This window comes from Frieseomelitta varia, unplaced genomic scaffold (assembly GCF_011392965.1).
Source record: "Frieseomelitta varia isolate USP_RPSP 00005682 unplaced genomic scaffold, Fvar_1.2 scaffold_535, whole genome shotgun sequence".
Taxonomy (NCBI): domain Eukaryota; kingdom Metazoa; phylum Arthropoda; class Insecta; order Hymenoptera; family Apidae; genus Frieseomelitta; species Frieseomelitta varia.
The window spans coordinates 1-25,949 of record NW_025110296.1 but is presented as its reverse complement, the minus strand read 5'-3'; the positions used below and the strand labels follow the sequence as shown (position 1 = coordinate 25,949).

The following is a 25,949-nucleotide window of genomic DNA, read 5'->3' as shown; positions in this document are numbered from 1 at the left end:
TTATTAAAAAAACTTTTTTTGCGAATAATTTTTATGCGTTAATTTATTTTTAACCAAATGTGTCTCTCAAAATTAAACTGCATATTTGTATAATTTATATAGTAACATAATTTTATCATTAGTAGTAAATAACATAAATAGCTTATATATTGAATACTTTCAAAAAAACATAGAACATATATATTAAACAATTTCAAAAAACATTGTTGAAATTTGAAATTGTAATTTTCTTTTTTAATAATCTTACGTAGTAATAACATCTTATAAAAATTTATTTCTTTGATATTTTTCCAGGAGTTCCGTATTGAAGGCTTTTTGGAGTTACGTATTGCCGTAATCCGATGCCACGAGTTTTAAATATTCTTTTTCTCGTGGTCGTATTATCCTATTTACATGAAATAATATCATATTTACAGAAAATAATTTTTTGAATCACATATAAAATATATAAAACTGCAAGAAACACTTTTTTTAAAAATATTACCTTATTTTCCTTCTTCTGTTTTCTTTCTATCTGTGTATTCGAGTATGTTATATTCTTATCACGAAAAAGATAAGAATGATTTTCTGTAGAATCAGAAACCTATAATAATAATATTATTTTTGTATTATCTTATATTATTAAAAAGAATAATTTTGAATAATTCCATCTTTGTTGGAAACTTTAAATTGAATTATCTTTTTTTTTTGTTTTATAGGTGATAATATCTATAATTACTAATTTATTATTAAATTCAAAAAATTAAATCCATTTATACATATGAAATCATCATATAACTACAACTTACATTTGACAATTCATCGTTAAATTTGATGTTAGTAAAACTATACACATCTTGTTCCAGATCCGATATTTCATTCTTATCTTTGGATATAATTTTTGATCTATCTACATTTTCTTGATCTTGAAATTGTTCTTCTTTCATTTCACAAACCTGACTTTTTTGTGTTTCATTTCCTAATTCTTTAACTGCTTCTGTTATATTAGATTCTACTAGTGGTTGGATTCTTTCTTGCAAGTTCTGTATTTTGTTACGGCTGGCCTTTGTATGCTGATCAAGATAATTTGTTTGTTTTTTTTGGTTATCTTCGTTCATCTTATTTAAAGCCTCATTTAATCTTAGTTTAACATCGTATTCTTGTTTTAAGGATGCTTTGTGTTTCTCTTCCAATAATTTATAAGCACGTTCTAGTTCCTGTGTTCAAGAGATGAACTTGAGAAAGCATATTTAAATTTATAATTCATTATTATTTCTGTAAATATATATCATACCAATATTTTTGAATGTTTCTCTAAACATACTCGTTCTTTTTCTTTTTCTAAAAATTCAATTTTCTTATTCAATTCTACTATTTTATATTCGTTGTCGTGTTTCATTACTTGTAAAGATTGCTCAAGATTTAAATTTTGAATTTGTGCCTCCTTCAATTTATTTTCTACTTTTGTAAAATCACTTCGTATATTTTTATATTTGTTATCAATAATATTAAGATCTTGAGCTAAACTAGATTCTATTTGTTGTCTTGCATTTAAATTCTCTTGTAATTTCTCGATCTATTGCGAAGAATAAAATTAATTAATTATATATGAAAGAAAATGTTTAAATGAAATTATAAAATTGCTTTACTTTTTGTTCTCTTGATTGTAATTGTTTTGATAGTTCTTCTTCCTTGATGATCAATCTTTCATATTTTGAACTTAATTCGGTGTTCTGACTCAACAAATCTTCGATTTTATTTCTGTTACAAGACCAATAAATTAAGAAACTTTAAAATATTTAACTAATCAAAAATCATAAAAAATGCTCACTTGCATGTAATGATCTTCTCTTGCAATTTTGTAATTTCGTCATCTTTCTCAGTAAATGCGGTAGTTAAGTCTTGTTTCTCTTCCGTAATCTTCTGTAATTGTAGTTGCAGTTCTTGATTCATCGACGTGAGATTTTCTTGTTTCTGAAATCATAATTGCTTACAATATTTCACACGTTTATTACATCTATGATAACAACGATGATAACATAAGTAAAATATTTTCCTTATTTTGGAAGATTATTCACGTCTTTCTATTCAAAGTAGGAAAATTAAAATAAAAAAAGAAGAAAAATGTAGAGCAAAAATATACTTCTGACCTTCATTAATTCTAATTTTTCTTCTGCATGAACATTATGCAAGTGATTTTTTTCTAAAACTGACTTGTTTTTCATATCTTGGAATTGCTTTTTCAATTCGGTCTCTACAATCATCATTTCGTGTATTCTAATAATAAATTAAATGAAAATTATTACATATACAATAAATTATTCGCAATTATTACGTATACAATAAATTTTTCGTAAGTACCTTTTCTCTTGATTCTTTACTTTGTTTTCTATTGTACTAACAATATTTCTTTGTTCGTCATCTACATAAAAACACATTAAAAATAAAAAACAAATATACTTAAACAAAGTTTCTAATGAAATCTATATATATCTATATACATTTCAATTTCATAGTGCTTAATTCCTGCTGCAATTTCTTCACTGTTGATTGTTGTGTAAGGATGACGTCGTTATATAACTTTGACAAATTATCTTTGTGCTGTTGAAACCCCTTCAAACTCTCTGATATTTCATAATAATATTTAGTAATCGATTCCCAATCGCTGTTCAATCTAGAAAACAATACTATTAATCTTTTTTCCTTATTGCTATAAAGATAATAGATAACTGCAATAGATAATAATTAATAACATGAAAAATAATTATTAATAATTAATAATTAATAAAATTAATGCAATAAATAATAAATAACAGTAATATGTTACTGTTGTAAAATTTCTTCCTTAGTCCGTAGTTCGGCCTCGTGAGAAGCAGAGAGTAAAGATATAGTTTCTTCAGCAACTTGCAGTTTCTTTTGCAATTTTTGAACCTTCCGCTCTTCGATTGCATACATTTGCTTCATCTCTTCTGCGATTGAATTTTCTTGAACCTGTTGTTATTTAATGTTTATTCAACAATCAAATTTTATTCAATACCTTTTAATAACGATTTTTTAGTAGGAAAAAATAGTAAAACAATAATATTGTTCTGTGGTAAATTTTGTTATTTTATGTGTTTATTATGTAAAAATATTGTTATTTTATGTGTTTTCTTTCTAAAATATCATATAGGTCTATTGTCCTTAAATAAAAAAAGAACAATAGAATAAAAATTATATTCACTCCTGGTGATTGAACTGGTGTTTGAACACCCATGTGCTTGGACCACTGTGCTATTAAAGTATTGATGAATTTTCCGCTCGAGCAAGTTTTCTGAATTTTCTCGGGAGTTTCCTTACAAGGTGATAGACTTTTTCGTTTGGTAGCTTCTAATTGCGATTTCGCATCTTTCTTAAGAGGTTCTACGATAAAGTAGTTTATACATTTATTATTTCATGAATTATTTTATTTTTGTATAATACAAACATTATGATTAGACCGCAGAATTTTGTGTAAATAAATGGAGAATCAATTGAGTTACTAACAATATTCACTCTGCACTTTTTTTGTACTTTTAAATTTCGTTTTTAAATTGATGAAAATCCACGGTCTAACTATAAATTTTTTATAAATGCGTTATACCGGTACCTTGAGGAGTTTTCGGATGCTTGTTCGGGGTTTTCTGTGGAGTATAATTAATTCTACGTTTAACTTCCTGTGACGACATTATGTCTCTTCTTCCAAATCCTACAAAATAATTACGACTTTACTATTGTTCATGAGTCGGTACGTAGGTAGACGAAGCTTACCAGTTCGAGGCGTTTCTTGCAATTTTTCCGGAGTTATATTGCAAGATGTGAATTCAGATCTATAATTATCATCTTCTTGCTGCATTTTCGTGTTTACTTCAGTCGCAACTAAATTGGACAATGTGCTGAACTTGATGCGTTAACAATAGAATTTCTGTAATGACAAATTCGTACAATAAATACGTATATAATTACGCTTATAAAATAAATAATTTAGTGAAATTATTTTTTGTTTTTGTAAATCGACTGTGTAAAATTGTGAAATAATTAACGGTAGTAAAAGCGACTTTAGATTTAGGCTGATCAATTTCGAACTTAACTACGTAAATAAATAAAAGCATATCGATGTCGTAAGCATTGAACTTTAATAAATACTACGTGAAATATTGACATCAATTTGATCGTATTCTTTGAAGAAAGAAAACACTTTTAAGGATATATTTTTTAGAAAATAATATTTGCCATAATTATAATTACGAAGTCGAAATGGTTAAGTAAAATAATTCATTTTATTAAATTAGTAAAACTTTATAAATACCACGAAAATAATTTAAACGTCAAAATTTGTACTGTAATTGTGACAAATAATTTAAATGCGACAGATGTATAATTGTTTCTTTATTCTTGATACGTTTATTAACATTATTATTTCAACAGACCAGCACTTGTTAGCGGAATTTTCCGTCTTTCTATTTTTATATTTTGATTTTACATCCTGTTCGATCATTTACCAAACGATTATTTACCGTGTATCGATAAAAAGTTAACGATACAGAAGGAAACGATCATTCGATGATGCGCCAAATCAATTGCGCATCTTTACGATCCGTATAAAACAAGCCGCGCCAGCCATAATAAACTGTTTACGAGTTGGAATCAAATCTTGTTGATTAAAAATCTCTCAATCTATCTGTAAAAGGTAAAGAAACTATCAATGTACCATTCTGTCTTCTTACTAATTAAGAAAAATTCGCGGCATAAAAACTGTTTTTTATCAACTAATCAGGTCTGACTCTAACTTGTAAAGCAGTTAACAAAACGGTATCTATAAACTCATTCATCGATTTAAGTACCTACACAATTCGAAACATTCGTGCGTATTATCGAGAATCAATAGAATAAAGTTAACAATTTTTAGGATGGTCCCAATAACATTATGGAACAACTTCTCATAAATGTGGCAGACGAGCGTTGAAAAAATTGGAGGAGAAAAAAAAATGTGCGATACAGAAGAGTGTATTTGGCTAAAACATTTCGGCGCGGTAAATCAATGGCGCAGCTCCATAGCGCATGTGAAATATCGCGGAATCTGAGGTCTGAGTTGGAAGGGGGCTTGATATCTCTCCCTTTTCACGGGGATGCTCGCGAGAGGAAGTTAAGCCAGTATACGTGCCGCGGTAGTCTAATATACAAGTGGAGTTGTGAGCCAGGGGTACGTTTTTGCCGAGCAGAAAAGTCATAAAGTCAAGATGAAGGAACACGAGGCAACGGGTGTCTGTCAGAAGAAACCAACGAAACTCCGTAACCTCATCTACAAGACTGAGGCTTTTGACTCTCTGCATGCGGGAAATGCAGAGGTACACATAACAAAAGAAACTTCACGAGCACAAATCTTCTTTTCTCTCTTTTCTCTGTCTCCTTTTACTTACGTCTATCTATTCATTTTTTTCTTTTATTCTCATTTCTCACTGGTTAATTTGTTCTCTCATTCTGTTGGGAATCTTTCGTTTAGAAATTTTTAGCCGTCTGACCAAATTGAAAATTGCATAATCAACAAATAACGTGGGGAGTTATATAACCCTAATTGCGCTGGTACATAGTATACCACTGTTCATAAGTATTAGGACCATTAGGTTGCAAAAAACTCATAAATTCACCATAATAAAAATCATTACCGCCTATATATTTGAATTTTTTCAACGTGTTTTAGGCCAAAGAATTATGTAAGTATCAGCGTATTTTTAATTCATTATTTACATTCTTAGAAATAGTTTTTACAATCTTTTTGTGTATTTTGAATGTTGATAATATTATAAGCATGTTAGATACAAATTCTAACTGATTAATTATTTCCCTAACAGTTTAAATTAATTATCACGTACCGTACAAAATTAGTAAGTGTTCTAATACTTATAAATGGAACTGTAATATTATACATTACTCGAAAGAAGTCAGAAGGCATGGAATGGCAAGGTCGAATGTAAATGGTCGGAATGATTGAAATATTGATTATTGATGATTGAATAATATTTTTCTCGAATATTTCATTAAAGATTAATTTAATTTAAATATATAATTATTCGAGCTTTTTGACTATTGCAGTAATAATCTAATTTAAATATTAATTTGTTATCCTTATCTTAATACCATCGTTATGCTATAAATTTTTATATGTTTATAAAAAATTTAAAAATGCAAAAAAATTAACATGGTATGCAAAAATACATGAAATATTCAAAATTCAGGAATTTAAAACAAATTTTTACCCAAATCCTCTTTTGGTTGGATACGATTGCATGAATATTCGCAATCTAATCACGATGAAGCAATGAATTAATTAGCATAATTTCTACTACTTGTAACAATTTAGATGAATAACAGAAAAAAAGCTTCAATTTCTGGGAAACATTTAATATCTCTTTAATATCTTTTTGTGTTACTTTCTTCAGAAAACATTGTGCTCTAGTCAAGTGTGTCTCGGTAGCGTTATGCAGATACCGATTCATGGAACAGAACCCCGTTCAAGAGAAGAGATCCTTGTACATGCAAAAGATTTCCTCGAACAATACTTTTCTTCCATCAGAAGGTACATTGCTATTTAAAATATGCTTTTATTATACGGTGTGAGTCAATAAGAACTCTAAAATAGCTAAAATAACTCGAAACCTATTGATTGTATCAATAAACATTTCAAATGAATTATGAATGCATTCCATATAAATCATTAGATGAATACAGTTTGATTTCTTTACATCTTACACTTCTTGAGATATCAGGGATATTTTGCATTTTTTCAAGATCAATGTACTTTTCTTTTTAATGTTATTTTGCACTCGATAAAAGAATGAATTTAATGACATTGAAATGTTACAAAATAATCTGTGTATTAACGATGTGAATTTCGAATTGCTGCCAATGTGCCCGGCGTAATTTTCTCACGCGCTTTTCAAATACGCTGTTTCATATTTTTTTGATACAATCAATAGATTACGAGCTATTTTAGATTAGTTAGTTCTTATTAATTCACGCTGCATATGCATACTAATTTACTTTGATGATATAATTTATGTGACAATTTTTATGGGATTCAAGTTATTAAGCAACGTTCCTTTTTTTTCAATGAAATAGATTAAATAGCGAGGCACATCGTATTCGTTGGGAAAGTGTGCAAAAGGAAGTCATGGTTCTTGGTACTTATCAACTAACTGAAACTGAATTAGTTTTCGGAGCGAAGTTAGCGTGGCGTAATGCTACAAGATGCATCGGTCGTATTCAATGGTCTAAATTGCAAGTACGTAACAATACGTGTCAATATTTCCTGATCAATCAAAACTTATACTCGAACAATCAAGGATCATAGTCAGAAAGAGTCAAGCAATCATTTAGAAACTTCCATCTTTATTTCTTCTTACATAAAAATATATATTTCCATATATGTCTGTATTACTCAACTTATCTCTGTTCATGGATAGAATTAAAAATATAACATTCGGTGAATTTACATATTCATTTATTATAGGTATTTGACTGCCGTTACGTTACGACAACTAGCGGCATGTTTGAAGCTTTATGCAATCATATTAAATATAGCACGAACAAAGGAAACATCCGGTAATAAAACGTAACACAGAACATTCTCCGTGGAATATTTGTTATTCATTTTACTATGGATTTTTAGATCTGCAATAACAATATTTCCGCAACGTACGGATGGAAAACATGATTATAGAGTATGGAACCATCAACTAATCAATTACGCGGGATATAAAAATCCAGACGGCACTATAATTGGTGATCCCGCGAATGTCGAATTCACTGAGGTAAAATGATCACCTCCTCTTTCCCAGTTCTTTTTTTCCTGTTCTTAGTTTAAAATTATCCCTCGATCTATTGTTTTTCACAGCTATGCTTGAAATTAGGTTGGAGAAGTGCACGTACTCGTTTCGACATACTGCCATTAGTATTGTCAGCAAACGGTCATGATCCTGATTACTTCGACATTCCAAGTGAACTCGTTCTCGAAGTACCTCTTAGTCATCCAACGTAGGCATTTCTACTTCTTTACTATTATATTTTCTTTAGATTCTTAATTAATTATTTATTTTTTTATTTTTTCTTTTTTTATCTCAGATATGATTGGTTCGAAAAGTTGGAATTAAAATGGTTCGCGGTTCCTGTCGTATCTGGAATGGTATTCGATTGTGGGGGATTAGAATTCACAGCCGCGCCATTCAATGGATGGTACATGAGCACTGAAATTGGATCGAGAGACTTATGCGATGTTCAACGATATAATTTACTAGAGGTACATTTTTATAGAATTACAATGTTAATTTTTCTAGCGAAATATGCTAAAATAAATTTTATTTGTAGACAATTGCAACTCATATGGGATTGGATACAAGAACATCCACTTCGTTATGGAAGGATAAAGCTATGATCGAAGCTAATGTTGCTGTTTTGCATAGTTTTCAAGTATATAAGTATAAAGTGGCTTTTGTTCAAATATCTTTTAAATATTGATAACAAATTTTTTAATTTTTTTTAGGTGAAAAATGTGACGATTGTAGATCACCACACTGCTTCGGAATCTTTCATGAAGCATTACAAAAACGAAATGCGATTAAGAAAAGGATGTCCAGCCGATTGGCTTTGGATCGTACCACCGATATCGGGATCAGCTACGCCTGTGTTTCATCAAGAAATGGCTCTTTATTATTTAAAGCCATCGTATGATGCTCAGGTGTTTGTCAAGCAAGTTATTTCTTTGTTATACATTTATTGCATATTTAACTAAAACTAAAAAATTATAGGATCCTGCTTGGAAGACGCACATTTGGAAAAAAGGACGGGATAAAAAATCAACGTCCAAAAAACCAAGACGAAAATTCCATTTCAAGCAAATTGCAAGGTAAAATATTGCTTTATAAACATATTGCAATTGGAAGGATTCTATAAATAAATCATTTTGTACTCTAGAGCAGTAAAATTTACGTCCAAATTGTTTGGAAGAGCCTTATCTCGAAGAATAAAAGCTACAGTATTGTTTGCCACGGAAACTGGCACATCGCAAATGTATGCTGAGAAACTTAGTGAATTATTAGGACACGCTTTCCATTCCCAGGTATTTACTATTTAATTAAATATTATAAAATTTTAAATTTCTGTTAATTTTAAAGAAATGACATCTGAAAAATACTTAAAGCTATCAATTTTAGGTACTCTGTATGTCAGATTATGACATCAGTAATATAGAACATGAAGCTTTATTACTAGTTATAACATCTACCTTTGGAAACGGTGATCCACCAGAAAATGGCGAAGTAAATTTATGCTTTTTTGTATTGAACGATTTGAAACTTGAACTAGGATTTTACATGTCCTTTATTTTTTAGGCTTTCGCACAAAATTTATACGCTATGAAAATGAATGAAACGTACATTAATAGTGACAATAAAATAAGGTATTTACACATTCTATATAACAAAATAGGAAAATTTTTGAATCGAGTGACAATTATTTGTATTATAATTGTAGCTTAGCAACTTCAAAATCGTTCATTAAAGCAAATAGCCAGACGGAAGTGAGCAATTCGAAGAAACTCGATAGATTAGATTCTCTTCGTGGTTCTACCACAGATTCTCAAACGGAAGACACTTTTGGTCCTTTGAGCAACGTCAGGTATATTCATATAAAATATTAACTTATAAGGTTGAAAACTTTATCCAAACCTATACTTCTTTTCTTAGATTTGCTGTTTTCGCGTTGGGATCATCGGCATATCCAAACTTCTGCGCTTTCGGTCGCTATGTAGATAACTTATTAGGTGAATTAGGCGGAGAACGATTGTTGAAATTGGCACAAGGAAATGAAATGTGTGGACAGGAACAAGCTTTCAGAAAATGGGCAGCCGATACTCTTACTGTTTGTATTTTATTATTACAATTTTTCATATTATTCAATATAGTAAGTATTTTTTAAAAAATATTTATAATTATCCCAGGTTGCGTGTGAAACATTTTGCCTAGATGACGATGATACTTTGCTCGAAGTTGCTTTGTCTTTAGGATCAGAAGCTCTATCAGCAGCAACTGTTCGTTTTGTAGAAGCTGAACCTCAACCAATTGGGAAAGGTACATTTATTCATAATCACTGTTAATAAAATGTTTATTTTTATAATTACAATATTTCAGCTTTGAGCAAATGTCATAACAGAAACGTTACTACTTGTAATATGTTTCGGAAAACAAATTTAAGCGGTGATTCATCAAGGTAATTATATACTGTAAATAGTTAGTAAATTTTTTAATTAAATAAATTATGATTTATTAATTATTAATTATTTAATATAATAAATTATGATTTTATGCTCTTATCTTTTGTAGTGGAACTACGTTACTCTTGGAACTTGACGATATGGCAAGTATGGAGATATCATATAAACCTGGTGATCATTTAGGAGTTTTTGCATGTAATAGATCAGAATTGGTCGAAGCAATTTTGAAACGAGTACAAACTCCCTTTGATTTAAATACACCGATCGAATTACAAGTGCAGAAGCAATCTCATACTCCGAATGGTGTGCATTGACTTTATTGAAAATATTAAATCATTATTATTCAATGTTAACAAGTTCTTCTTTTTCATTTACATAGGAATCGTAAAAACATGGATGACTCACGATAGATACTTACCTAACTCCTTGAGAATACTACTAAAAAGATTTCTAGATATCACAACACCACCAACACCGAATCTTCTTAGATACTTCGCGTCAATTGCTACTGATCCAAAAGAACAAGCTCAACTCAATCTTTTAGCTTCTGTAAATATTACGTTAATCTTTAATTTAAAAAAAATCTTATAATCAATATAAAAAACAAAAAAAATTTTATGTAGGATTCAGCAGCATACGAGGATTGGAGACATTGGAAATTCCCTAATTTAGTAGAAGTATTAGATGAATTCCCATCCGTAACACCTTTCGCGCCCTTATTATTACTCCATTTAACTCCTTTGCAACCGAGATTTTACAGTATTTCTTCTTCTCCGAATGTACATCAAGGACAAATACATCTTACCGTTGCTACTGTACAATATAAAACACAAGGTATTTAATTTCACATACGATTTTTGAATCATCCAGCGGCAGTCTATTTTATATAAAAATATAATTATTTGTAAAATATAAGGCGGTTCTGGGCCAGTTCATTATGGAGTTTGTTCTAATTATCTACGCGAGATATCAGATGGGGAACCTTTGTATGTATTTGTACGTAGGTAAGTTCGTATTGAAAATCAATTTTTATTTATCTCACACACATAAAATTTGATATATTTTCTTTTACATTTAGTGCGCCTAACTTTTATATGCCAATTGAACAAAAAGCACCAATGATATTGGTTGGTCCAGGAACTGGAATTGCCCCCTTCCGAGGTTTTTGGTATCATCGCCTCGCAGAGATGAAGCAACAACCAGGTATTATAATTTGTTACATGTTACAATGTTTCTGAAATAAATATGAAATGTAAAATTTGTAGATCTTAAGTATGGAAAAGTCTGGCTATTCTTTGGTTGCCGTCAAAGAAACTTAGATTTGTATAGGCAAGAAAAAGAAGAAATGGTAAAGGCTGGTGTCCTAGACAAGGTTTTTTTAGCTCTTTCACGAGAACCCGGATTGAAAAAAGTTAAAATTTAAAATATTTCTTATAATTTAAAATGTCATTTCGTCGTACTTGAAATATTATAATTATATTAATTTTCATAGACATACGTACAAGATCTAATTCAAGCAGAAGCCTCACAAATTTACGATATGTTAGTATACGAAGGAGGTCATTTTTATGTTTGTGGTGATTGTACAATGGCAGAAGACGTTTACCAAACTTTGAAACATATTATACAAACTCATGGTGAAATGACTGATAAGCAAGTCGAGGCATACATGTTATCATTACGCGTAAGCTGTTGTTACAATTTTGCTACTAAATATTAAATTTCAATTACATATATAATTGATTTTTAGGATGAAAATCGTTATCATGAGGATATATTTGGTATAACTTTAAGAACAGCAGAAGTACATAATCGATCGAGGGAAACAGCAAGAAATAGAATGGCTGCAGAGCCTTAAGTGTCGTTGTAACATACATGTAATCTTGATCAAAATTTTAAACAATTCTGTAGATAGTTCTCAATTATGCATATTATGCATTCTTTATGCAGAAATTAAATTGAAAATTATTGAAATATTCTTATTCTCTAACATATCGTACTACTATATAATTTACTATAATTTCATGATCAATTATAATATACAAGTTTCTAATATACGCGTATATTTTTGATGATAAATTACTTAGATTTAAATTAAATACTAGAAAGATTAGTGTATCTTTGTTTCTAGTATAAAAACAATAAAATTACATATCGAGATAATCTTGCTCATTATGAAGTTAATCAATGTTTCAACTGATTCATATTAGCAATAGCGTTATTACAAAGATATAAAACGTGTAATATAAAAAATTAAATATATTTCATTGCATTCATTAAGTGAATTTTGATGTTTCACCTACAAATGTGAATATATATAAAGTTAATTGTTAAAGTATAAATATAATTATTTATATTAGAAGAAATTTTTATTTACAGTAAACCATATTTGACGTTTATAAAAGTTTGGTTTCAGCTGTATATTTACAGTAAACCATATTTGACGTTTATAAAAGTTTGGTGTCAGCTGTATATTGTTTTGCCAAATAATTTAAGTGAACTATATTTAGTTGTTTTTATTTAATGAAACATAATCTTCTATTAATTCTAGAATCATAACGAACGAAAAATACATATGACTGATTAATTTCATCTTTTTTTTATTTATACAGCAGCATCAAGGCCAGGTTTTTGTTTCTCACTAATGTTGGCTAACAATTTCTTTATTTCTGCAATTGCTTTACCAGGATTCAAACCCTATAAAAAAATAAAGACGGTAAGGTGCAAAGTTTTCAATTAAAATCAGAAATAAAATAGTTTTCAGATTATTTAAACTTACCTTTGGACAAGTACGAGTACAATTCATAATAGTATGACATCGATATACTGAATATGGGTCTCGCAATTTTTCGAGACGTTCCTTTGCTTTATTATCACGTGAATCAATAATCCATCTGTAAGCCTGCATAAGTACAGCAGGTCCTAAGTACTTATCACCATTCCACCAATATGATGGACAAGAGGTACTGCAGCAAGCACATAAGATACATTCATAGAGACCATCCTATATAAAAAAAAAATTATTGCATTATAATGATATCAAATACGAATGAAAAATATAAAAATTTCAAGTAGAATAAAAAATATGAAAAGTACCAATTTTTTACGGTCTTCAACACTTTGTAAATATTGCTTTGAACCAGCTTTCTGCCCATCACCACGTTGCAGCCATGGTTGTATACTTCTATACTGGTTATAAAAATTATTCAAATCTGGTACTAAATCTTTTACTATATACATATGTGGTAGTGGATAAATCTTACTAGTTGTACTTGTATTAGTATCAATTTTGCTAAAATAATATGAATCATGATTTATATTTCAAATTTAATTTTGAAAGCATGAAAATTATTTAATAAAACTGATTAAAACATACCTTATACATGCTAATGTATTTGTACCACCAATGTTCATAGCACAAGAACCACAAATGCCTTCACGACAAGATCGACGGAAAGTTAAAGTTGGGTCGATTTCATTTTTAATTTTAATTAATGCATCCAATACCATAGGACCACAACTATAATAGATTTAAATTAAATGAATTATAAATAATACAAAGCCATTAAAGAAATTTTTTAAATAAACTTACGTGTTCAAATCTATTTTATATTCTTGCATATTTGGTTTTTCATCAGGTTTGTCTGGATTCCAACGATACACAGCAAATGTTTTTAATTTTGCTTCAGCATTTTGACTTGCAGAAATATGAAATCTTCTAACCTAAATTAGTGAAAGTTAATGCAATAAATTCAAATAAAAATAAATAGTCAACACATAAGTATCATCTTTTACAATTTAATTAGATAAATATATTTAATCTTAAACTATTGATTATGTGCCAATTACAATTTCGTAATTTTCTTATAAATATAATTATACATTTAACTGTACAATTATTTAATTTACTACATTTTGACTGAATATTTGCTAATAAAAACTATATTGAGAATCATTTATCAATAAAGTAAAAAAATTTTATTTATATAATGACAATTTGTGACAATTATACAAAGTGGCGATTCTAACAAAAGCATCGCGTAATATTATTTAATTCTTATTACTTCAATTCTCGTTCGATAATTAAATATAAATATCATATACAAACAAAAAAAAGTGAAATTGACACAAGTGATACAATAGATTGAAGTTAGGGTTTATAGGTCTGCACAATATTTTGCAATATAACAAGAAATATATTTGGGAAACATAATCGTTTGATTATTAAAATAAAAATTTTCATAAATACATACTTGTCGAAATGCATTTCTGCAAGCCTGCGGTGTAATACCAGCCATTTTTTAAAAATGAATCAAAATGAAAACGTTTGCGGTACTTGTGTTATGTAAGCTATATACGTGAGGATGTACCAACCGTATTGCAATTTTTGCTTGCAGTAGAAACGTTTTAATTTATTGTTAAATTTCACATTAATGTCAAATTCATACAGGAATCATTCAGTAGAGTTGTTTGGAATTTTTTAAAATTTATTTATTGATAATATACTATGCAACTAAATACATTTTGTACAGTATAATTAATATATTGACTAAAATATGGATTCATTTTATTGTATAAAATAAATTTGTTATTATATTTATGTCACGTGTCAGTCCTTGACATTTAATTATAAATAGATATCTTGTATTATTTTTAAATAAACATCTAGTTATACTACTTGTCATATTTTCGTGTACGTCTATTTCATAAGTAACTAGAAAAAGTTTAATCGCGTTTTCAAATATGGATAATATAAAATACATTTTAATTAAATGAAATCCTTAAAATTGGACAAAAAACGAGATCTATTAGTAAAAATTGATAATATTCAAATTTCACGTGCATGTATGAAAATATAGTATATATGTATATATATGTGTGTGTATATAAATTTTATTGTGTATAATATAGATCGGAATTTTTAATTTATATCACCATGTATAGGTAATATATTTTTGGATGTATTTGTTTTAAATTTCCTATCCATATAAACCATATATTATTTATATTATTTATAGGTTATGTTTTCCATAGCTAATGCTAATGTACACTAATGTTTTATCATTTTCAAAAATAAAATTAATTTTTTGAAATTATCTCAAACATTAAATTATAATATAATTGTTAAATATAATAATCATAAAAAAAGGGAGTTGACAATGTGAAACGAAATTGTCATAATACATAACCTAACTAAATATTGACCAATGTATTAATATACTCAAACTAACATTAATTCACAAGCGTTTGTAAATAATATATTTAAAATTTAAAGAAAAATCATAATCATTTCATTAGCATATTTTTTTTCATAATTTTAGAATTTTTTTCTTAATAATAATGTACAGTTGTAAAAATTAAATAATTTTTAATATATTTTTTTCATGATTAAGAAATAATAAAGTAACATCTTTTGAATGACCATTTCAACGATGTTTAAAATTTTTATAATTTTTAAAGAAAACGTGTCAATATCATTTTCAGACGTATTTTATTGCTTAAAAATGCAATTCTTCAAAATAAATACAATTTTAATAAACAACATATAGAAAGAATGTATATGATCGAGATCACAAGAACAAGAGAATACGAAGGTCGTAAATTAGTAGGGTGAGTTTCTTCAATTGATCAATACCTTGCGAAAGAATAAAAAAATGTGAAAAATTTTTTTACACACACAGGTTTTCAATGGAACAGATATATGACGTCGTGGCCGACGTACAAAATTATAAAGATTTTGTGCCATTTTGTAAGAAGTCTGAAATTATATATAAAAGTAATGATATGCTCAAAGCAAACTTGGTGATAGGATTTCCACCTATAAATGAGAGTTATACTTCGAAAGTAACGACGATGCGGCCGCATTTGGTAAAAGCCGAATGCACAGATGGTAAATTATTTAATCATTTAAATACATTGTGGCTCCTTAGTCCAGGATTAAAAAATAATACGCAAACTTGCGTTATTGATTTCTCTTTATCATTTGAATTTAAATCCCTTATCCATTCGCATCTATCGAATTTATTTTTTAACGAAATTGTACGGCAAATGGAAAATGCTTTTCTTGACGAGGCGAAACGCAGATACGGAAGACCATGTATAAAAACGGTGCGGCTAGAAAGATAATGTCTAGCAATATTAAATTAATAAATGATTATTGACAAGTGTAAAATTTATAAATAAAAGAACTGTTTTTTCAAACATTTCTCTCTTCTTTAATTTAAGAATTTTTTTCAAACAAAAATTGACACTTTCATTAATTATGACTTTCCTATTTTTAATAAATATATCATTTAGAATAATTCATACAGTAATAATGTGAAAATTGTTACAAACTTTTTTTTTAAATAATAATTTATATAACGAAATTAAAAGGCAAATATTTTAACAATAAAGTATTATCAATTGATCAAGATAATTTAAATTGGTCGATTATTTGCATTGTTTAGTGTTTAAAGCATTACTAAGTAGTGACTTCACAATGGCGTAGGGTTGAGTCACTACCACTTTAAGTCAAGATATGTGTACGTATCTTTAAGTGTTCAATCGTCAATATAGTGTATCTTTATCATTATTAAGCAAACAAAATTATTGATTTTAGGTATTAGCGCTATACAATGTATATGCTCTCGTAATCACGTAAATTTCAATTAAAATATTGTTGAGGAAACGGTATCGTCGTTTTCATAAAGATGTATACGATCGCAGCTTTGACTAGTCAAACAGTATTTATCCCACGAGAAATTATGTATTTTAGTAGAAATATGTCGCGGTTTTATCACGGTCGTCAAAAATTGTATTGTGTGAATAATTTTCTGTCAAGAAAACACAGTTTATTTTCGTTTGTCGTTCATACGTGGACTATACCAAGAACATGTTACAGTGCGGAAAGCAAAATAAATTTTCCTGAATCCTTAACGAAGGAAAAAGCGAAAGAGATAGCTTCTAAGCTTAGCTCAGAAGAACGAAATCTCTTTTTAAATGTCCTTAAAGAATGTAAATCAGAAGAGGATAGGGCTGAATATCAACGTAATTATTTTTTATGAAGATTCACTTTAGACTGCAGATATTTATGTAAACATATGTTTATAAACATAATTAAAATAGATCTAAGTAAAAATTGTTTTGCTTATTAATATTATAAATAATACTCGATATTTCATTTCTCTTAAATGGATAAAAATCTGCAGTGATTTGCAGATAATAATACGTAAAAATCTGCAGAAAATGAAATCACATTGTTAAAATTATTTCCTTTTTATGCATAAAATTATAAATTTTAAGGCCAATTAGCTGCTTTTCGATGGTGTAATAAACTTGGAAGACCAAGCAAAATATCATCATTAGGAGATGTAGATCCTACAGGCACTTATTGTCCTGTACCAGAAGATTGGCTTATGCGCAAGTATGGTAGGAACTTAAAAAACATTATTTCACTTTTCTAATGATCAGTAATTAACAGTTAATTATGAAGCAAAATAACTTTTGTGCTACTAAATTAAATTGCAATTTAAGTTAATAGAATTTTATATTACTAAAATTTAACTTTTATAACATCACATTATTAATGAATTTCAAAGGTGAAAATATTTATTATTATTATATTGTGATTCAGTGCAATTTTCATTATTCTTTAACAGTTTAAAAAATTTTCTTCCATCGCATTCTACATGGACATCAATCTGTAAGTTTACTTATATATATTAAATTACTATTTCACATGCAACTATGTGTTTTAATTCTTTCACTTACTTCTACTCTGACTGAACTTTCTGGATGTTTTAAAAAGACAACTACAGAGCCACACTTAGGTAATATATTACATTACATATACATACTTACTATTATTTTTTAACACAATATACACAATAATACTATACTAATAGTTCAAGAGCAATTCAAATTATTTAAGTTGTACTTTTATGTTTTCTTTTCAAATTGTAAGAATTATATATTCATTCCAAATTCTAATTAAAGCATAATATATAATGATAAATATTTAAAAATTTTATAACAATTTTTTTAATAAATATGCTATTTCATTAAATAATAATTCACACAATTATGCTATTTCATTAAATAATAATTCACACAATTTCATCAAGTAACTTAGATAACATTTATGATTTAAGATGTTGAACACTTTGAAAAAAAGCATATTTTTTACAAGAACTTTATAATGAATTTCATCCATTAATTCAACAATGAACATAATGACATGCAGCAAGATACCTGTTTAAATAAGTTGAACATTTAGGTAAATAACTTTAGAAATTTTCATTATATAAGAAAAGATTGTTAAAATACCTTTATAATTTAATTTCCATTACTTCCACCTAATTTTTGTATATTTTTGCACGATTATAATTGCTCTTTTTATGTAGATTGTATTTTAGTAAACATTAGATACAATACTTGTATATATAGTATACATTACATTATTTAGCAAACTTTGATGTAAGTACTTCTTACAATTAGACAAAAAATGTATTTTATTTAAATAAAATTTTGCTTTCCAGAATCTTGTGCATTAATTAATTTGTTATCCTAATAATTTTATTTTATTCATAAATAATTAATTTTAATAAATATTATGCAATGTTATTATTCTATATTATTATTTCATGTTAATAATTTATAACTTTATTTATAAAGTTATTATTTTAATCTGTGTCAATTGCATAAATGAAGAAATAAATGCATGAATCCTTGTCATTTTGTGTGTTATGTTATAAGTAACACAAGAATTATATTTTTCACAATTACTTATTAATTAATGTTATCATATTGTGTTACAAAAAGAATACACGTTCACATTTTTCTCTTTCCTATTGCAGTTGAAACTGTTCCAGAACCAACCACAAAAGAGTTAGTATTAGGTATGAATTTTAAATATTAATATTTGACAAAGTTCGCAAATTCAAATTTAAATGTTTACTAAAATAATTTGTATAATAGAATATAATATTTCTTTTGAACTTAAGAGATAATTAATAGTACATATCATATTCTTACAGTTGCAATTGCAAATGCAATCCCATTCATTGGCTTTGGTTTCCTTGACAATTTCATCATGATTGTCGCTGTACGTATCACGAATTTACATCGTGTATGTTCGATTTTGTAATATTGTCATTTCAGGGAGATCAAATTGAAACAATATTGAATAAAAAATTTCCAATATCAACTATGGCAGCTGCCGCGTTAGGAAATACAATATCTGATATAATAGGAATCGGATCTGTACATTATGTAGAACGTTTCGCTCAAAGCGTTGGTTTTAAAGCACCAAAACTTACTCCCATACAATTAAATTTACATAGGACAAAAGCAGCTGCTAATATGGTATGCTTACTTTTATGTCACACTTTACTTTTTAAGTTAATAATTTATAAAAAATAAAAAAAGTAATTTCTAATAATTCAGGGACGAGTTATAGGAGTTACAATTGGCTGTATTATCGGGATGACCCCTATCCCTATTTTTTCCTATTTTCATAACGGTGGTTGAAATTATATATATTAAATGCTTAAAAATTTTATTATTATTATAATATTTACTTTTTATAACAAATTGATTTATAATGATAGAAAACAAACATCTATTTATGATCTATTATTAAAAATTTCGTAATTATTTGCAATATTAATTTATGACAATCATAAAGTTTATGCAATATTATGTAATCTCTGTAAGATGAATGTACTTAATATATACATATGTATAAAATAATTGTAGATGTATTATCAAAACTGTATAAATAGTAGTAACAACATATAGACCTGTATTTTATATTTTAGTATTATCCTTATATATATCCCCAAAAGTTGTCATAGTTTAAAAAAAAAACCAATGTTTTCATAGATATTTTATTTTCTTTATTGAAAAAATGATCTTGAGAAGTTCTTTTGCGAGTTACAAGTTAGTAGAAAAAATATATAATCTTTCTCTGGTTTGAAAATTCTTTTAATAAAGAGAATAGTTAGATTTTTAAGATCTTGATAATCTTGATATGCGATGTTCAGTGCTGATGATCGAATGTTAATTTTGTACTTTGTGCGCAATTCGCATAATATCGCCACTCGTGTAAAAGAATTTTCAGATCTATATCCAATATTTGTTTCCAGAATTTTATTAAAGGTTCATCTGATATAGTAATGTCGAAAAAGAATTTTGTTGTTATTGATGTGCCCGCATGTTCGGTTTTATCATTTGCTGTATGCAGTGTCTTTTTCGATTCTGGATCTGAATATTCTGATAGCTGAATCATCATAGAATTTAACCACCATTTCCAATTTATATCAGTAGCATCGTTTGTTTCAATGTATTCACAATTCTGTTGAGATTGATTACAATTTAGGGATGTAAAATTTGCCGTTAAAATATCTTTCGATAAAATCTTTTCTTCGATGGATGATGATGATATTATATCTGTTACTGAATTAAGATCTGTTTTCATAATATTTGTGGAATTAATTGTTGGACTAAGTACTGTTCCTGGAAGACAGCTTGCAACCAAGGCAGAGCCTAAAAGAGTAACTACTCCTGCAGTATATGTTGCCAGACAAATGGATGATACATTCACCACAGCTTGTGCTACTGCTATTAATTGCATTGAATTCATTAGGCAAGTCAATTCTGTATATGAAAACCAGCCTCTTTTCTGTGCTTCTTTATAGGCTACATCTTTTTCTAATTTTTGTAATCTTTTCCAAAAGTCTTGATGATGAACAAAAACAGTCCAATCCTGAATAATTATAAATATTTGTATATAAATTGATACATCGTAAATACGGTAATATATTTAATTTACTTACAATAGCTTTGAGAAAGTCCTTTTCTAACTGATTTATTTCTAATATAGTTAGATCACCTGATTGTGCCCATTCAGTATTAAAAACTTCATCTTCTTCTCCCTCGTCGTTTAAAAATTTACTAGCCACCATCTAAGTAATAAAAAGTATTATACTTTGAATAACGATATTCCTCGGAAGCTAATTTTATTTGGGGCAAATGTTTACTAAAATATAATAAACGATAATACTAAAATATAATACCAAAGAGACGAGGAAGAGCTCAGAAGGTGCCACTTGTTGAAGATATTGTGGATTACAATCTTTTAATCTCTCCAAGTACAATAATGCCAAAACAAGAGAACATGGTGAAACACATGCATTTCTAGATATTTTGCTAGCCTCTTCTACATCTAATCTTTCAAGCGTATAATCACCTTTTACTTCATTGAACAACTCTGCTGCCAATTCTAAAAATAAAGTTTAATTACATAATCATTAATGATGAGAAATCCTTAATCAATTGTATAACATCATTAAAATGTTAGAAAGCTTTGCTTAAGTATTATAATAATTTATAAATTTATCTCTGACAGTTAAAACATAATAATATATAGGTTATAAGAAAATAGTACATTACTTTGGACTCAAATAATTTTTTAAGACTGTCATATTGTTTTAATTAGAATATGTGTGTGTGTGTGTGTTTGAAATTATATAATAATTATACATTTTCTTTTATAATATGTTTAATATAATTAGTCAAGAGCAAGTATGTCAATAAATATTTTTAATAGTGATACTAACCAGTAACAGGTAAACTGAGGCAATCGGTCACTGGTAGTTTCGAATAGTAAAGCGATTTTGAGATGCGATTTAAAAATTCATCGCGATTACCTATGCTCTGTAAATAAAAATTGGATTAGGAAACATGTGTTCCTTTCAAAAATACGATATGGAACTACGTGTTACCTTCAAGTTTGATGAGTTTTTCTTTTTTCTTGAAATAGTCGACATGTTAAAACGTTAATGAAAATGAAACAATATCTATTTTAAATAATATATATGCAGAAAAGCAACAGTTAATTTTCTTGGTTGTATCGTACTTTCAAAACGAGCATAAGTACACCGGACCTAATTTTGCGTAGAACACGATGATTTATGTTTCATAATGAACAGAGCTAGAGATAGACCACTGGTACCACTACAAATATTCAATCAGCTGATCTGTAAAACATTAACTTATTCGTCGTATATCGCACGTTCGTGTGAAAACAAAGATTAAATAAAAAGTGAAATTTAAAACGTAAACAAGCGTCGTGACAGATTACACTTGTAGAATAATCTTGCCCCAATTATGTTGTTGGCATAACTGCGAGGCAATGAACTCGTAATTGAATTACCAAAATCGAGCTACTAGAATGAGTGAATAAGAAGCTTCAATTTTGATATATAGAAATAAGGAGAAAGTCGGTGTTATTTTTCAGTTACAAGTAGAATATATATAGTCTTATGTTCAAGAAGAAATAACAACGTCTGTTGTCTCTGTTGATGTCCTTAGATTGTTTCTGTGAATGTGGTACGAGTACACCATTCTTATTAGCGATTCTTTTGTAGCTAGTTTCATACACTAAATAGGTTATTTGACATATGTCAAATTTCTTATTACCGAATTAGTGACTAATTAGTGGAATCAAGAGAGGGTTGAGTCAAATGAAGAGCGGCGTCAGGCAATAATAAATTACGTGAAAATGTGGTGGTAGTGATGCGTTTAAAAGGGAAAAATAATACAAAATCGTTTCAAAGCGTCTATAAGGTGCTCTCGCGTATATGCCGTAAGTGTATCCTATATCTCGTTTTTCAATTAATTAAATTGTCCGTCGCCTGTCTTGAAGTAATGTGATTATTACATAAACATAACAGTTAAAGTTTATTTAATTAAGATTTAATTACTATTTTTTTATTATTTTTCTTATATTAAGTTTCAGACGACTTGAATTTTTTTTATAATTTAAAAAAAAAATGCTTTAATTTTATAATGAATTTATTGACAAATGAATTGTAATTAACCATGACTTTAAGAGATTATTGAAGTTACATGAAATTGGGAAGAATTATTTTTACATGAAGTATTTAAACGAATGATGGATGGAGATAATTGTTTCATTAGGAACTGCAGATAAAGGACAACTTGATGGTTTCATGGCGGATGGAGCAGTGCCGCCAATGAAGAATGGCCATAACTGTAATAATATGGGTTTCGCAACGCAACCAGTAAAACAAACATCTGATGTTTCTAATACTGTTTATGCTGTGGGGCAATACGCTCCAAAGGTTTTAAGGAATTTAAATGCCCAAAGACTAAAAAACCAATTTAGTGATGTAGGTCTGGTTGCCAGTGGTAGCATTATCAGAGCACACAGATCGGTCCTGGCAGCAGGAAGTGCTTACTTTAATGCTATGTTCACTGGTGGTTTGGTGGAAGAACAGCAGGAGTTAGTAGAAATTCATTCAGTATCAGCTAACATTCTTTCCCTCTTGGTGGATTTCATTTACACTGGGAACGTTGATATTACCCAGGACAATGTTCAAGAATTATTTGCAGCTGCTGATATGTTAGAATTAGATGAAGTAGTATTTGGTTGCATTACCTATTTGAAACAGCAACTGCATTATTCGAATGCTCTTGGGATTTATAGGTGAGACGAACAAAATTAAGCAAGTTTATATTCTTATAAATTGTAGGTTTGTCAGATACCTGCATTATTGTTAAAAATCTTTTAGAATAATTACGTGTATAAATTATTACAAATAAAATTTAGAATGATTATGAATAAATATGTTAAATAGATTCGCAGAAGCACACAACAGATTAGATCTTTTGGAAACTGCCCTACGCTTTATACAAGTCAATTTTCCTCAAGTATCTCAGGAGGAGGAATTTTTGGATCTGCCGAAAGAACATCTTGTTCATTTTCTCAGTAGTGATTATATTCATATTGATACTGAATTCCAGGTTTGTCCTTTGTACATGCTTTTGAAAACATAAACTCTAAACGGTTCGCGTAATGGCGAGTATTTCTTACATTTTGGGTTTTTGATACGTTGTTAGGTCTTCCAAGCAGCATATAATTGGATTGTTCATGATATACCAACAAGAAGATGTTATGTTTTTGAAATATTAAGTCATATACGTTTACGGCTGTGTTCATTAGCGAGATTGGAACGAGTTATTCTGGAATGTAAAGACGCGAGTCTCATTGTTGCATTAAGGTCTATACAAAAGGATTTAGTATCAAATAAAGGATGTCTTGTGCCTCTTCACGCACAACCCAGACTTTGCGCTAAAAAGAACATTTTAGTGATTGGCGGATCACGACGTGAACATTCAGCAGATAGTTGGGGTAGAGCTGCTGAAAGTACTTATGAAACAATCGAAAAATATGATATATTTACTGGGTATAATTCTCTTCGTACATATTTTTGCAAGTTAAAAATTATATATATCAAATATTATCAAATCATTGAATGATAATATTTTCTACAGTGAATGGAGTGAAGTAGCGCCAATTGGTATAGGGCGAATATTACCAGGAGTCGCATTATTGGATGGTAAAGTTTACGTTGTCGGCGGAGAACTTGAATCATGTATTATCGCTAATTGCGAATGTTACGATCCACGTGATAATGTATGGACTTCAATTGCTTGTATGGAAGAACCTAGATGTGAATTTGGACTTTGTGCCTTGGATAATAGCTTATATGCATTTGGTGGTTGGGTTGGTGAAGATATTGGTGGATCGATAGAGATATACGATCCAATAACTAACTCTTGGACACTTGATGGACAACTTCCTGAACCCAGATTCAGCATGGGAGTAGTTGCTTATGAAGGTAAATTAATTTATTTAAAGAATTAAAGAATTATTTATTTTCAAATTGAGATATAGAGTATGATCTTACATTTTAATACACCATTTAGGATTAATATACGTAGTCGGTGGTTGTACACATAATAGCAGGCATCGCCAAGATGTAATGAGTTACAATCCAGTAACAAGAGAATGGACTCATTTAGCTCCAATGCTCACCCCGCGTTCACAAATGGGAATTACTATTCTTGATGGATATATTTATGTTGTTGGTGGTACTAATAAAAATCAAGAAGTTTTAACGTCCGTTGAACGATATTCCTTTGAAAAGGTGATTTATTCTTTTTTTTATGTATTATACTGTTATTTAGATCTTTTGTTCGTTATAATCTTGTCCTATTCCAGAATAAATGGAGTACTGTTGCATCTATGAATATGGGTAGATCATATCCTGCAGTTGCAGCAGCCGATAGTAGACTTTATGTTATAGGAGGTGATCAGTCTCAGGAAATCAATTTTTATCGAACGCAAATTACAATTTCTACCGTTGAATGTTACGATCCTCATTCAAATAAATGGCATGAATGTGCTTCGTTGCCGACAAGTAGAGGCGAAGCGGCGGCAATCGTTGCACCTTTTTGATTGAAATTTTCTTTCGATCATATCACTCTAATCACATGCGTTTCTTTTTGAATTTCATAATGATATCTGAACATCTATTAAATATTTTTTAAATCTAAATATGATATCAAATGAGAAACATACGTTTTTTGAACTATCTTCATTTACGTCGTATATACAGACATGCATAATCATGCAAAATCAAACATACATAATCTTTGATGTATTTTTTATAGATTACAATTTTAACAGTTGAGACAGCATTTTTCCTAACGAACATAAGATGCAACAGGATTTGAAAAAATGAGAAATGTTCCATTGTAATAGTGCTATTTTCTGTACCCACGGTATTAAATTACGTATGCTGATTTTCAAAAAAAAAAAAAAAAAAAAAAAAAA

The 25,949-nt window shown here is 28.7% G+C and overlaps 7 protein-coding genes across 9 annotated transcripts; 4 read left to right on the top strand and 3 right to left on the bottom strand.

Moving 5' to 3' along the window:
- Positions 1 to 90: 90 nt before the first annotated feature.
- Positions 91 to 5,422, bottom strand: LOC122533522 (coiled-coil domain-containing protein 73-like). Its single transcript, XM_043663337.1, has 14 exons — positions 5,418 to 5,422; positions 3,769 to 3,876; positions 3,602 to 3,706; positions 3,203 to 3,381; positions 2,807 to 2,970; positions 2,481 to 2,653; positions 2,341 to 2,401; positions 2,130 to 2,256; positions 1,811 to 1,953; positions 1,629 to 1,740; positions 1,274 to 1,555; positions 789 to 1,196; positions 485 to 583; positions 91 to 385 (listed from the first exon to the last, which is right to left on the bottom strand). Exons 2-14 carry the CDS (start codon positions 3,851 to 3,853, stop codon positions 272 to 274), a joined length of 2,052 nt encoding a protein of 683 aa, XP_043519272.1. The 5' UTR covers positions 3,854 to 3,876; positions 5,418 to 5,422; the 3' UTR covers positions 91 to 271.
- LOC122533521 (nitric oxide synthase, salivary gland) lies at positions 4,602 to 12,544 on the top strand. Of its 2 annotated transcripts, none has more exons than XM_043663336.1 (25): positions 4,602 to 4,687; positions 4,907 to 5,345; positions 6,438 to 6,574; positions 7,117 to 7,279; positions 7,508 to 7,599; positions 7,667 to 7,808; positions 7,892 to 8,031; positions 8,119 to 8,293; positions 8,362 to 8,463; positions 8,537 to 8,731; positions 8,802 to 8,899; positions 8,968 to 9,112; positions 9,207 to 9,311; positions 9,384 to 9,451; positions 9,526 to 9,669; positions 9,738 to 9,912; positions 9,992 to 10,121; positions 10,182 to 10,260; positions 10,374 to 10,567; positions 10,644 to 10,813; positions 10,888 to 11,098; positions 11,181 to 11,268; positions 11,343 to 11,467; positions 11,530 to 11,675; positions 11,757 to 12,544. In XM_043663336.1, the coding sequence occupies exons 2-25, from the start codon at positions 5,238 to 5,240 to the stop codon at positions 11,982 to 11,984; spliced, it is 3,360 nt and encodes a 1,119-aa protein (XP_043519271.1). In that variant the 5' UTR covers positions 4,602 to 4,687; positions 4,907 to 5,237; the 3' UTR covers positions 11,985 to 12,544. The 2 variants fall into 2 exon arrangements, with proteins under 2 accessions (XP_043519271.1, XP_043519270.1); XM_043663335.1 differs by lacking the exon at positions 4,602 to 4,687 and having other exon boundaries at positions 4,918 to 5,345; positions 11,757 to 11,948; positions 12,015 to 12,544.
- Positions 12,545 to 12,594: 50 nt separating this feature from the next.
- On the bottom strand, positions 12,595 to 14,678 carry LOC122533524 (succinate dehydrogenase [ubiquinone] iron-sulfur subunit, mitochondrial). Its single transcript, XM_043663339.1, has 6 exons — positions 14,518 to 14,678; positions 13,857 to 13,987; positions 13,641 to 13,784; positions 13,361 to 13,556; positions 13,044 to 13,268; positions 12,595 to 12,961 (listed from the first exon to the last, which is right to left on the bottom strand). Exons 1-6 carry the CDS (start codon positions 14,560 to 14,562, stop codon positions 12,869 to 12,871), a joined length of 834 nt encoding a protein of 277 aa, XP_043519274.1. The 5' UTR covers positions 14,563 to 14,678; the 3' UTR covers positions 12,595 to 12,868.
- Positions 14,679 to 14,963: 285 nt separating this feature from the next.
- Positions 14,964 to 16,461, top strand: LOC122533525 (coenzyme Q-binding protein COQ10 homolog B, mitochondrial). 2 transcript variants are annotated; one of them, XM_043663341.1, is made up of 3 exons: positions 14,964 to 15,122; positions 15,749 to 15,874; positions 15,946 to 16,461. In XM_043663341.1, exons 2-3 carry the CDS (start codon positions 15,819 to 15,821, stop codon positions 16,388 to 16,390), a joined length of 501 nt encoding a protein of 166 aa, XP_043519276.1. In that variant the 5' UTR covers positions 14,964 to 15,122; positions 15,749 to 15,818; the 3' UTR covers positions 16,391 to 16,461. The 2 variants fall into 2 exon arrangements, with proteins under 2 accessions (XP_043519276.1, XP_043519275.1); XM_043663340.1 differs by lacking the exon at positions 14,964 to 15,122 and adding an exon at positions 15,152 to 15,208.
- Positions 16,462 to 16,670: 209 nt separating this feature from the next.
- On the top strand, positions 16,671 to 20,037 carry LOC122533530. Its single transcript, XM_043663347.1, is given in 9 exon segments — positions 16,671 to 17,293; positions 17,549 to 17,669; positions 17,905 to 17,931; positions 17,933 to 17,948; positions 18,054 to 18,075; positions 19,102 to 19,143; positions 19,282 to 19,349; positions 19,406 to 19,609; positions 19,691 to 20,037. Coding segments are annotated over 9 exon segments (921 nt in total). The 5' UTR covers positions 16,671 to 16,956; the 3' UTR covers positions 19,775 to 20,037.
- LOC122533529 (protein CNPPD1) lies at positions 18,977 to 22,248 on the bottom strand. The gene is made up of 5 exons (XM_043663346.1): positions 22,030 to 22,248; positions 21,865 to 21,961; positions 21,322 to 21,527; positions 21,082 to 21,210; positions 18,977 to 21,011 (listed from the first exon to the last, which is right to left on the bottom strand). Exons 1-5 carry the CDS (start codon positions 22,072 to 22,074, stop codon positions 20,286 to 20,288), a joined length of 1,203 nt encoding a protein of 400 aa, XP_043519281.1. The 5' UTR covers positions 22,075 to 22,248; the 3' UTR covers positions 18,977 to 20,285.
- Positions 22,249 to 22,489: 241 nt separating this feature from the next.
- LOC122533528 (actin-binding protein IPP-like) lies at positions 22,490 to 25,924 on the top strand. The gene is made up of 8 exons (XM_043663345.1): positions 22,490 to 22,636; positions 22,735 to 22,892; positions 23,228 to 23,756; positions 23,908 to 24,073; positions 24,170 to 24,516; positions 24,605 to 24,951; positions 25,040 to 25,260; positions 25,335 to 25,924. Exons 2-8 carry the CDS (start codon positions 22,823 to 22,825, stop codon positions 25,569 to 25,571), a joined length of 1,917 nt encoding a protein of 638 aa, XP_043519280.1. The 5' UTR covers positions 22,490 to 22,636; positions 22,735 to 22,822; the 3' UTR covers positions 25,572 to 25,924.
- Positions 25,925 to 25,949: the final 25 nt, after the last annotated feature.

Coding starts and splice junctions, on each gene's coding strand:
- LOC122533528 (XM_043663345.1), top strand. CDS start 22,823: ATGCGTTTAAAAGGGAAAAATAATACAAAATCGTTTCAAAGCGTCTAT. Junction 24,074..24,169: donor ATATTGATACTGAATTCCAG/GTTTGTCCTTTG, acceptor ATACGTTGTTAG/GTCTTCCAAGCAGCATATAA. Junction 24,517..24,604: donor AAATATGATATATTTACTGG/GTATAATTCTCT, acceptor TATTTTCTACAG/TGAATGGAGTGAAGTAGCGC.
- LOC122533525 (XM_043663340.1), top strand. Junction 15,875..15,945: donor GAAGGTCGTAAATTAGTAGG/GTGAGTTTCTTC, acceptor TTACACACACAG/GTTTTCAATGGAACAGATAT.
- LOC122533524 (XM_043663339.1), bottom strand. CDS start 14,562: ATGGCTGGTATTACACCGCAGGCTTGCAGAAATGCATTTCGACAA. Junction 13,785..13,856: donor TATAAAATAGATTTGAACAC/GTAAGTTTATTT, acceptor AATCTATTATAG/TTGTGGTCCTATGGTATTGG. Junction 13,557..13,640: donor AATACATTAGCATGTATAAG/GTATGTTTTAAT, acceptor ATATTATTTTAG/CAAAATTGATACTAATACAA.
- LOC122533529 (XM_043663346.1), bottom strand. CDS start 22,074: ATGTCGACTATTTCAAGAAAAAAGAAAAACTCATCAAACTTGAAG. Junction 21,528..21,864: donor CCTCAGTTTACCTGTTACTG/GTTAGTATCACT, acceptor CTTTATTTTTAG/AATTGGCAGCAGAGTTGTTC. Junction 21,211..21,321: donor AGCTCTTCCTCGTCTCTTTG/GTATTATATTTT, acceptor TTTATTACTTAG/ATGGTGGCTAGTAAATTTTT.
- LOC122533522 (XM_043663337.1), bottom strand. CDS start 3,853: ATGCAGCAAGAAGATGATAATTATAGATCTGAATTCACATCTTGCAAT. Junction 1,954..2,129: donor AAAAATTAGAATTAATGAAG/GTCAGAAGTATA, acceptor TTATGATTTCAG/AAACAAGAAAATCTCACGTC. Junction 584..788: donor TTAACGATGAATTGTCAAAT/GTAAGTTGTAGT, acceptor TTATTATTATAG/GTTTCTGATTCTACAGAAAA.
- LOC122533521 (XM_043663335.1), top strand. CDS start 5,238: ATGAAGGAACACGAGGCAACGGGTGTCTGTCAGAAGAAACCAACGAAA. Junction 7,600..7,666: donor ACGAACAAAGGAAACATCCG/GTAATAAAACGT, acceptor ATGGATTTTTAG/ATCTGCAATAACAATATTTC. Junction 11,949..12,014: donor CATACATGTTATCATTACGC/GTAAGCTGTTGT, acceptor ATTGATTTTTAG/GATGAAAATCGTTATCATGA.